Raw genomic sequence first — 12,330 nt, 5'->3', positions numbered from 1 at the left:
TCATTCAATACAATCCATCAAAGTAGCTCATAGATTCATTAAAGGTGAGAATGTACTTTCAACCTTAGAATCAACATTAGTGTGTGAGTAGGACTTTCACAGTACATTCATAGTATTTTCATGAGAAATAGACTTTCAATCAACACAATACATCATCCTCATCCTAGACTATTCATGCATCATCAAGTATAAGGGTAAGGGAAGAACAAACTTTCAACAATACCATACTTTACATATTAGTCATATGAGATGTACTTTCTAAGTGAATCAATAGGTTATACACAACTTCCATAAATATGTACAAACCCTAGCAATTTACCCCTTTCAAGGTCATGAATCATGTCTCACAATTACACCTAAAGATACTACCATAGGCATGAACAAAACAAGATTTAATAACTAAATTCACATAGAAACAATTCATAGTGATCATCTTGCATCAATACACCCATCACAATACTTGAAATTGGGGTCATGGGGGTGTTCATGGGTTCAAGGGGAATTTTACAATGAATATCACCATTAAACATCAAATCATCCATAATATAATTCAATTAACATAATAAAATTATTTTTAGGAAGAACCCATGGTTGGAATAGAAACCATAGTTTTTGAACAATATACCAATTTCGAAATCAAGAGTTGAAGGGCTTCATGGAGAAAAGTGTTCCATGAATCAAAGTCTGAATACTTTAATTGATGTTTTCCCACGAAATTGTGGTGAAAATCTTGGAGCTTGAACCCTAATATTGAGCTTCTTCTATGTTCTTCAATGGAATTTAGAGAGAGAATGTTTTGAGAGGGAAGTGGGTTTGATTTTGTGTTGTGAGTTGTGAGTGGTTAAAAGACTTGTTTTAATACTTAAAAATACTTTAATATACTTAAAATTACTAATTATAACAGTCCCAACCCTTAAACAAATTAATTAGTAAGTTACTAAACTATCCCCACATGGCCGACTTAAGGCAGTCCACCCAAGCCCCCATCCACGAGTCCCCGTCCACGGGGCGTGGTTTGAACCATGGATTGTACTGGTCACTCGTTGTTTGGGTCAGAGAGGGGAGGATGAGGGTCTTGGTGAGGAGACTAAGTCTCAACTCACGAGACCCTTCCACGGGGCGTGAGTCGTTCCACGAACCGTACTGAACGCTCGTGGAATGGTACTGTGGCTTGGGCATTGTGGGGGTCCTTGGTAGAAACCAAGTGTTGAATCACGACCCCCACCTACGGGGCGTGAGTCAAACTATGCCTCGTAGGTTGTCTGTCGTGGATGAGGCTGTTTTGGACATCTTTTTGGACCTTCCCTTGGGGCTTCCTCATGGACCCTTGGGGGGTCCTTGGGGAGTCGTGCCTTGACGTTTAGGCACTAGAACCCTAGTATTAAGTTAGGAAATATTTTAGGTCTTTAAACTTAGGATTAAACTTCATTAGGCTACTAGACTACACGCTAGGCTCTAGCTTAGGTCGTTAGATATACGGAGTGTTACAGAATACATACTGAGTCTTCAAACATAGTATCTTGTGACAACATCTGAGTTGATTGGTCTTGGCCATTCGGTGCCATCCATCTCTGAAAAGATCAGGGCACCTCCAAATAACACTTTGCGAACCATGTAGGGTCCTCGCTAGTTTGGTGCAAATTTCCCTTTGTACTCATCGTGATGAGGGAAAATGCGTTTGAGAACCAACTGACCAATTTCAAACATTCTGGCTCATGCCCTTTTGTTGAAAGTAAGAATCATTCTTTGTTGATACAGTTGATCATGACAAACAAAAATCGTTCTCTTTGCATCAATCAATGCCAAATAATCAATCCGCTAGCCAATCCAATTAGCGTTACTAAATTCGGCTTCCTGGATGATTCTCAATAAAGGTATTTCGACCTTGATAGGTATGAAATTGCTCCAGTTGACATTCTGATAGTCGTTCTATAGCCTAACAAAGCATATGGCAACAAACCCATGCAAACCTTTGTGATTGTCAATCATCTTCCTCAGGATCTTCTTGATGTTCTGGTTGGCGGCTTCTACCACTCCATTCATTTGGGGACGGTAAGCGGCTGAGTTCCAGTGAGTAATCTTGAATTTCTCACATATCTCTTTCATCAAATGACTGTTGAGATTCGCTCCATTGTCGGTAACGATGGATCCCGGTATTCCAAACCTACATATCAAATTGTTACGAATGAAATCAGCTACAACTGTCTTGGTCACCGATTTATGTGAGGCTGCTTCCATCCACTTGGTAAAGTAATCAATGGAAACCAAAGTAAATCTGTGTCTGTTAGAGGCGACTGGCTCTGTTGGACCAATGACATCCATGCCCCAAGCTACGAAATGCCAAGGCGAACTCATAGCATAGAGTTCGTGAGGCGGTACTCGAATCAAATCCCCATGTATTTGACATTTTTGCACAAACTTGCAACAATCATGCTCCATAGTAATCCAAAAATAACCGGCATGGAGGATTTTCTTCGCCAAGGTGAGCCCATCCATATGAGTACCACAAACTCTAGCGTGTATTTGTTCAAGAAGCTTCGCAGCCTCAATAGCATCAACACATTTGAGAAGGCCTAAATCTGGAGTCCTCCTATAAAGGATTTCCCCACTTGGAAAGAAATTGTTATCCATACAACATATTGATTTCTTTTAGTTGAGCGTTGCATTATCAAGATAAGTCCCGATCTCCAAATACTTATTTATGACAAAATACCAAGGCAACCTATTTGGTTCCGCTTCAACATGTGAACAATGAACATGCTATTCTTTTACCTCTTTATCCAAGGAATCAATATAACTTGTATCTGATGTTTAATCATTGAGGCAATAGTGGAAAGAGCATCAACCAACTCAGTATGTATCCTGGGAGTGTGCTTAAATTCAATCTATGGAATCTTTTGCACAAGTTCTGTATATACTGCACATATGGTGTGATCTTTGGGTTCTTCTTTACGGGCCACTCTCCTTGAACTTGGTGAATTAGCAAATTTGAATCTTCAATTACCAGCAACTCATGAACGTTCATATCGATAGCCATCTTCAGACCAAGGATGCAAGCTTCGTGTTCAGCCATGTTGTTTGTGCAATCGAATCAGAGTTTAGCTGCCATAGGATAGTGTTTACCGGATTCTAACACTAAAACCGCTCCAATACCTTTCCCTTGGCGATTTACCGCTCCATCAAAGAATACTCTCTAACCAGGGTATGCTTTAGAAATGTCTTCTTCCACAAACGCCACTTCTTCATCACAGAAATAAGTTTTGAGTGGTTCATACTCTTCATCAAATGGATTCTTCGCGAGATGACACTACAAGAAAAACAGCCTCTAAGGAAGGGAAATCTGGTCCCTGAAAATCTAAATCTGGTCCCAAAAGCAAATTTCAGACCAGAAAATGTTGGTCGCCACCCGTCATAACCGCCTTCGTCGCTACAGACCTTTCGCGATGGGAACAAAATACTGGTCCTTAAATGGTATTCGAGACGGGAAAAAATATAGTCGTTAAATCCTTTTAGAGACTACATATCTAGTCTCAACTAGACAATATATATCTAGGTAAAGTCTATTTTCTGGTCGTTAAATCTTTTTAGCGTCTATGAACACCTGGTCCTAGTAATCGTTAGAGACGAGAACATTTTGGTCCTTGATTAGCTTTTGGGATGAGGATGACTTGGTCCTTGAGTATGCTTAGAGACAAGAATGATCTGGTCCTTGATTTGTTATAGGGACCAAAATCATTTCTCGTCCTAGATTATTCTTTAGAGACGAGATATTTCTGGTCCTAGATTGGCCATCAATGGTCCTAGATCAGTTGATATCACAATAAAAATAATTCTTCAACAAATACAAAATTACTATTAAAACTTTCAATTAAAAAAGAAGATATAGAGAGACAGAAACAAGAAGATAGATATAAAGAGTTCGATTAATCATAATAAATTGGTCAACATCCAATGATGTTAGTTTCAATATGTTCTTCAAAAAACTTAGCCAACATCCGAGTTAGACTATGCACTATCGAGTTTTGCATAACATTCGTAGAAAATTAATAACGAGCTTGTCCATTTCTTCTAAGCTTGTATCTTGACTTGAAACTTCAACCTTCAAAATCTGCAAGTTCAAAATTTTAAAAAACGATAAATAACTATTTGTATACATATCAATTTTATACTAGAATTCGGTAGATCGCTTACCCCAAAAGTAGTTAAAACTTCACCAAGTGTTATCTAGAAATATCCACAAAAGTTGCAGAACATAAGAGAATTCAATTAGAAAATCATTGAGATGCATTTACCAAGAATTCAAATACTATTTGTGTGCAGAAAATTTAACCTATAAAGTGGCTGTCCAAAAGTGCAGTAGTGCAGAAATTAACAAATAGAGAAAGACACTGTGCAGAAAATTTTAATGAAGTACGCATTATGAGCTTCTAAGTGTGCAAGGACAAAATCCTCTGTTTCTGAGCAGAGACAAAGTCGTGATCCTTCTCCATTTCCTTCACTTGCTCTGCAGTTAATGGCTGCATTGCCTTTCATCACATTATGATAGGAATGTATCATGCTAGAAGCCTTTTCATTTCAACTTGAGCTAATTGTTGTAGTTTTTGGCAAAAAAGAAAGGTAATAGCTGTCTAAATCCGTTAACGATGATTGAGTAGAAATCATGCTTTCAGGGAATTCAACATGGACTATATAAATCTCGAGATCACTCTGAATAGTCGGCCATGGGAAAGAACAAAAAATGAAAACAAGGACTTTGAAGAATCTCATGACTGAAAAAATACAAGAACTGATAATGCATTGGATGAATTTCTCTGCTTTGAAGCAACTGTCTATTTATAGTGCTTCTTTGTTCATGATTTTATTTTAGTTACAAATATTGCTGTGCAAAAAAGAATCATGTGCACAAGAAAATTAAAAGTACTATAAAATATAAGAAAAGAAAGGCCACTAAGTGTGAATGCGAAAAGCTAAATTGAACTATATTATATGAAGCTGTAGATTTTCCAAAAAACCATCCACTGTATATTTGCTCTCGAACAGTTTATCTCTGGCCCTATCCAACATCGACTCTTCAGTCCAAACATCTAGCTACTTAACTATACATACATTCTGAAAAACCTATAACAACCAGCTGACATGACATCAGTTTCTACTTTCTAAGGGCAGTATCTATACTTCTGTTTGATTGAGTATTAGCTAGCTCTATTTAAGATCTTAGATAATGAGAACAAGAAAACTAGTAGTTACCATCATTTTTTTTCTAGATTTAGTCTTAGTAGAAAATGACTATATGCAAATCAACAAAATAAACTAAAAAGTCAGGTATCTTGGTGCTTACTTGATCAGTAGAAAAAAGTAGAGATCATTCAGTTGAAACGGGAGATGTCGCAGGTTGGACATGTGATTGTTGAGCAGCAAATAGTTCCTTCATTTTCATTATTTCTTTCATCTCATCTTCTAAGGTAGACAAGCGATCGTTCAAGGATTTGTTTTCCTCGTTCAAGGATTTGTTTTCCTCATTCAAGGATTTATTTTCTTCATTCAAGCATTTGTTATCCTCTCGAGTTGAACGTAGCGCAGACAATAATTCAACCTTCGAAGAAGTTCCACCTTTCAAGTCTTTTGCCTTTACTCCATCCCCAAATCCAAATACATGGCTACGAGTTTGGGGTCCACAACATTTTTCAACAATCTCTATGCTAGGTAGAGATGGATCGGCTTGAACCATTTCTTTGAGTTTAGCCTAAAAATTATATAAAAGAGCAATTTCTATCAAAACACATAACAATTTCAAGTAATAAACATATTCAATTTATCAAACGCACATGTTTTTCAATTGCTTCATGTTCAACAAGCTTGTTATCTTTCTTACGCGTCTCAAAGAAAATAGTCGCCAAATCTGGTGGTTTGCCATCTTTCCCACCCTTTACATCAAAGTCAAACATGTCAAATAACAGAAACCTTATAAATATTCCATTTATGAAATAGTTTTATGCTAGTACCTTATGATAAATAATTTCTCGAATAGGCATACTACCAATATGATGAAGCATCTTCAACTTAGCTCGATTTACTGCATTCCTGCTGCTTCTTGCCTAAATACATTTTGTAGCTTTTATTTTGTTTGAAAAGAAAGTAACTAGAAGATTTTCCAAGAGAAATTAATGGAACATATACACGAGTAGTCTATATACAAGAGTATGAGTTCTCTGTCAAGTCCCCTGGAAATCCATCATAATGGGAATTTAGTTATCTTTCAATGCTACTGCTGTAGCAATGCTATCATTACTACTGAATTGGAAATCCAAGTTTAATAACAAATTTGAAGGACCTAGACCCTCATTGTGCAGAACTATTTCTAACATTACTATCTTTTTTTTCATATCATTAAGAAGCAGTTCATGGGGGGTTGAGGAATAAATCTTTCTCACAAATTCTCTCCTTAAACTATTAAGAAGTTGTTCGACAACTTCAGTTCTCTGATGCAGGGTTACTGTATTTTTCGATTTGAATCTATTAAAGATAAGGATGCAGTTATGCAAGCAGGACCATACATGTTTTTAACAAACCGTTAATACTTCAAAATTGGGTTATAGATTTACCTTCCCAGGTCTGCCAGTGGGATATTGGTCAGGAGAATATGACTGGTATAACTGGTATCCAAAATTCTACAACGATTGTATGAAGTTTTAGCACACTGGCGAAGGGTGCTGGTCTAAGAAGAAACCAATAGATGAGGAGGAGGCTATGCCTCAATTTCAGGTGGTGAAAAAGAAACGCAGAAAGAATAGAAAGCCTAGGAAAACAAAGGTGGAGTGGAAAGCTACAGGGATAACTCGACATCCTAATGAAGCTCTCATCCAGCCTTTTAAGGAGAATGTAAAAGAAGCTAGTCCAGGGGTAAGCTCCAAACCAAAATTCAGGCCCTTCTGATAATGTACAATAACATTGATAGTTCAAAAAAAAAACAGTTCAGCAAAGCAAGATTGAAGGACTCATGGAGCAGTCTATACCAAGCGGATGATGCAACAATTCAAAGCACAATAACTATTTCAATAACATGGATCAAACAACTGAGCATATTTGGTGCTAACGAGGGAAATCAAGCCGTAAAAGACTAGAAAATATACTATTAAATCAGTGGGCATACCTGAAAACTTTCAGAAGCAAAATGTTCCTTTACTAACCATTCCCATTCTTTTTTCGCCTACTCCCCTTGGAATAATCCTAAGAGATTGTTGGATAGGCTTATCCTTCACATAATTGGCATGCAAGTGTCCTCTCCATTTGTTCCATAACTCATTCATCCATCCCAATATATGATCACGATGATCATTCATGTCAACACCCTCAAATTTTTGCTTCAACATTTGGTACCTCCTCGAGTAAATCATCACAAATTGTCTATGTACTTCCTTAATCAAGATTAAGATATAGATCTCTCAACAATTCTTCTACTTCATCCTCACTCTCACATTCTTCTACTGCATCACCATCTTCTTCAGATTCAGTCAATGGCTCACCCAAACGCTCTCCATGGTGATACCAAAAAGTATAGTTTCGAATTATACCATACACTAGCAAGTGTGTCTCAACTATAATCTAAAAACTTTTGCACACCGGCTAAATAGATTTCATCAAGTCAATTGTCAACAAGTTGCATCCATTGCTTACTAGGTGCCATAACCTTAGAGAAAACATAAAAATTAGATTTTAAAAAAAGAAGAAATAAAAATAATAATATGCAGACAACTAAGTTGAACTCTAAGATCACAATTTCTAGTGGACCTTGGCTACTTTTTCAGTTAAGGATTGCAATATGCAATATACTATCAGATGACAATAATTGATGTAAATATAATTTTGATAATATGATGGAAAGAATTTAATGTTTCAAATTTTAATATCCTACTTAACTTAACAGTGCACATGACAAGTATGTACAAGATATTGTTAACTAAAAAAAGTATACTGCTAACATAAATTTCATGATCAACAGAAGAAAGCTTGTAACTTGAAGCAACAAAGAAAAAGGGACTCCGACAACTCAAGAAAGTAGAAAATAATACTTTCGAGTTCAAACTGTATTCAATACTTGCCCTGTGTTACACTCTACTGGTGTTGAAGCCCTTTTTGTTAGAGAGGGGAAGAAGCAACATACCAGCTGCTGGATAGGTAAAATTGTTTCATTTTTTTTTTGGACCTTTCTCTTTTGAGTATATAATCTGCTTGTTTAAATGATCACATATGTTTCTTTTCTAGATTGTTTAGAAGTTGTCATACACTTATTTACTCGAGTAGCTTTGATCTTTAGTTCACGTATGCTATCACTTATTTGAATTTCACTCCATCTAATGTGTTCATCATTTATTAAAGAAAGTCAATAACTACATTACACTAGTTTATCCTAACGTCCATCATCTTTTCACGATCATTAGTGTTGGAGTCAAATAGGTAATGTATGACGCAAGTGTTAAAGTTTTTTTCCAGCCAACCATGAATAATGAAAATGAGCAAAGTTAACAAACTTCGAGAAGAACGCCATATATTTAGATTTCTTTCTCAGAATTTTGAAGGTTTTCTTTGAGACATCTTAGTTTTTCACTCATGCTTTCTTTCTCGTCAATCTTTTATAATTATTTTCTTCAACAATCTGATTAGTTGACGTGATTTTTTTTAAAGCTAGTAGTTGCTTGTTGACCCGAGATGACATAAATGACCATTCAAATTGACTTGTTTATTGATCACTATCTTTAGTTAATTGTTCAAAGACTCCAAAGTCAAGTAAATAGTGATGTTAACAGATGTGTAGATTAACAACCTGTAGCACATTAATAAAAGATGACAATTACTTAACCCGATCAAGACTCCAATGTAAAGAATCTTCATGTTGTACAGTCAACAACTAATTATCCATCAAGACTCATATACCCATATATACATTGGTCTATTTTGTCCATTAAAGAATGGAAACCATGAAGGAGAGAAGAAGAGAAGGAAGAAGTAGAATATGGGAGGGCATTGCGAAGGAGACTGACTACATTGCTTGTGTAAGAGCAACTACTAGGATAAGAGACGAAGTACATAGTTTCTTTTTCTGAAAATTTTGTATGCTCTATATGATAATTAGATGATTCATTAGATCAAACATGTTGAGACTTAAGCATGATTCGGTGGCTAACACAATCAGGTTAATGACCAAAATAACTATTTACTTGTCAATCGTCAAAAATAAAGTTTAGTGTTGCTATATTTAATTCACTGGTTAAAGACTTCAAATACAAGTGAATCAGTGATGTTAAAATATTTGTCACGACCCGTAGCACATTAATGAAAGAAAGCAATTACTTACCTTGTAGTATATAGAAACTAATCACTTTTGTTATTACAAGTCGATCAAGACTCCAATATAAAGAATCTTTGTGTTGTATAATCAACAACTAATCCAACAAGAATCACATATTCATTCATACAAGGGACTTTTGTGTCCATTGAAGAGGGGAATCATGAAACAAAGAAGAAAAGAGGAATCTGGACTCACAATATACTACAAACATGATTACACTTCAAAAACAATCAAACTTTCAATTATAATGTGGACTCAATAAAACAAGAAAATAGGGCAAAGTTGAGTGATAGATCAGTAAACAGGAAGAAGAGGAAGAGACACATACTTGAAATTCATAGTTGAGAGAAGGAAACAAACACGTTGCTGCTGCGAATACGTACAGAGGATTTGAGGCAGAGCTGAATAACCTTAGGTCGCTGTTGATCAAGATGAAAAAGAGACACTTCTGTTGAGTTGAGTGAAAGATCAGTAAAAAGGAAGAAGAAGAAGAAGAGACATCATACCTTCAATTCGCAGTTGTGAGAAGGAAACAAATATGTTGCTGCTGAGAATACGTACAGAGGATTTGAGGTAGAGCTGAATAGCTCTAGGTCGCTGTTTATCAAGAAGAAAAAGAAACTTCTGTTTAGTTGAGAAAAAGATCAGTAAACAGGAAGAAGAGACATCATACCTTAGATTCGCAGTAGAGAGGAGGAAACAAATATGTAGCTGCTGAGAATATGTTCAGAGGATTTGAGGCAGAGGTGAATAACCCTAGGTCATAGTTGATCGAGATGAAAGAGAGCACTTCTGGGCTTGAGAATACGTTTAGGGCAAAGGTGTGACCAATGAATTTTGAGAGAAAAAAGATCTTTTTTTTTTATCTTTAGAAAAAAGTGTTTCTTTGTGGCGCCTACTTTTACAGAAAAAAAATAGTTTTTGCGTTTTTAGTAAATTTTTTAGCAATGTTTTGGCGCTCCCGCTAAGTCTCTCAATTACAATTGGGACGAGTCATTAGTTTTCTTAGGGACGAGACTTTTTTACCTTCTCAATAACATATAATTTTTAAGGACCGAAATATAATCTAGTCTCAATAGATATACTTTTTGGGACGGGATTATAAACTCGTCCCTACATGTTGGTCTTAAATAAACCTTTTTCTTGTAGTGTGATCAACCAAGGCTTGTGCTTTTATCGCCTTTTAAGTTACATACACATAATCAAACTCACTCAAAAGCATTTTTCATTTAGACAACTTCCCGGTCGGCATCGGTTTCTGAAAATATATTTCAATGGGTCCATTCTGGAAATGAGGTATGTGGTATATGAAGACAAATAATGTCTCAAATTCTGAGCAATCCAGATTAAAACACAACATGTCATCTCCAAAAGAGTGTAATGGGCCTCGTATGGCGTGAACATTTTTCTCAAATAGTAGATGGCTTGCTGATTCTTCCCAGTTTCATCATGTTGACCAAGCACACATCTAAATGCATTGTCTGAGACAGACAAATATAGTAACAAATGACTCCCTTCCCGTGGAGGAACCAACACCGGTGGTTTTGACAAGTAATTTTTGATGGCATCGAAAGCAGTTTGACATTCTTCGATCCACTTGGTCAGCACATCTTTTTCAACAGCTTAAAGATGGGCTCACACACCACAATGGATTGATCTATGAAACCGACTAATGTTGTTCAACCTTCCTAGGAAGCTCATCACCTCTTTCTTAGTCTTCGGAGGATGTAACTCTTGAATCGCTTTGATCTTGGAAGGATCAAGATCAATGCCCCTTCTACTAACTATAAATCATAATAGATTGCCAGATGGCACTCCAAAAGCACATTTAGCAGGATTTAGTTTCAAGTTGTACCGACGCAGGCGATCAAAGAATTTCCTCAGGTGAGTCAAGTGATCTGAACTTTTGCCGGGATTTATGATGACATCATCCACATATACCTCGATCTCTTTGTGAATCATTTCATGAAAAATAGTTATCATGGCCCTCATGTTAGTATCACCGGCATTCTTGAGGCCAAAAGACATAACCCGGTAATGATACATGCCCCAAGGTATGATGAAAAGTGTCCTTTCTGCATCCTCTTCATCTATCAAGATCTGGTGATAACCCGCATAACAATCCACAAATGACTACATATTATGTTTTGTACAATCATTAATAAGAATGTAAATATTAGGCAGTGGAAAATTATCCTTTGGGCTAGCTTTGTTAAGGTCTCTATAATCAACATAAATTCTGCTCTTTCCATCCATCTTAGCTACCATAACAATATTCTCTAGCCAAGTCAGATATTACGTCACTTCCACTACTTTGGACTCAATTTTCTTGGTAATCTCTTCTTTGATCCTGACTTCATCAGGCTTGAACTTCCAAGTTCTGTTTACTGGGGTGAAATCTAGATTGATTGGCAATTTATGAGAAATAATGTTTGTACTTAGCCCTGCTATCCTTATAAAACCAGGCAAATACATCGATGTATTCTCTAACCAAACGAACTAGGTCCCTTCTTTGAGCTTTAGTCAGATTGACATTGCTTCTTATTTCTTTGACACATTATTCATCTCCCGGATTCACGGTCTCAGTTTTCGCCAGATTTGGCTTGTGCTGGTTCTCAAATTGTCTAAACTCCTCGACAACGTGGTCAAGTATCACAATCTCTTCTTCATAGTCCTCGCATTCACCATCATCTGCCTCATTTTGTTCATTCAACTTGTGACCTGATATGATATTAGCAGGTTTTGAATTACTATTATTGAAATCATAAAAAAACAAAGTTAGATAAGTAAATAGACAATTTTTTTATAAGAGAGACTTTTCATTTAAATTGAAAATAAGCACAAACTTGGGCCATGAACAAGGGTCATTTAGCCTTTATAAAACATCACGGGGGAATTTAAAACTTAAACAAGTAAAATTTCATAAAGGATGGGTCTCCGGCCTCTTCCGGACTACCACCGATTTTTAAAGCAAACATAAAAAC

General features: G+C 36.3%; 1 protein-coding gene across 1 annotated transcript; it reads right to left on the bottom strand.

The window, feature by feature from the left end:
* Positions 1–1,929: 1,929 nt before the first annotated feature.
* LOC107059892 (protein NYNRIN-like) lies at positions 1,930–3,073 on the bottom strand. The gene is made up of 2 exons (XM_015306975.1): positions 2,919–3,073; positions 1,930–2,590 (listed from the first exon to the last, which is right to left on the bottom strand). The coding sequence occupies exons 1-2, from the start codon at positions 3,071–3,073 to the stop codon at positions 1,930–1,932; spliced, it is 816 nt and encodes a 271-aa protein (XP_015162461.1).
* Between the last annotated feature and the right edge of the window lie 9,257 nt (positions 3,074–12,330).

The sequence above is a fragment of the Solanum tuberosum genome, unplaced genomic scaffold, assembly GCF_000226075.1.
Source record: "Solanum tuberosum cultivar DM 1-3 516 R44 unplaced genomic scaffold, SolTub_3.0 scf00046, whole genome shotgun sequence".
NCBI lineage: Eukaryota > Viridiplantae > Streptophyta > Magnoliopsida > Solanales > Solanaceae > Solanum > Solanum tuberosum.
This window is presented reverse-complemented; position numbering and strand designations above follow the sequence as displayed.

Excerpts from the sequence above, each read along its gene's own strand:
- LOC107059892 (XM_015306975.1), bottom strand. The coding sequence starts at position 3,073 with ATGGCTGAACACGAAGCTTGCATCCTTGGTCTGAAGATGGCTATCGAT. Across the intron at positions 2,591-2,918 it reads AAGATCACACCATATGTGCA|GAGGACTCCAGATTTAGGCC; the intron begins GTATATACAGAA and ends AATCCTTTATAG.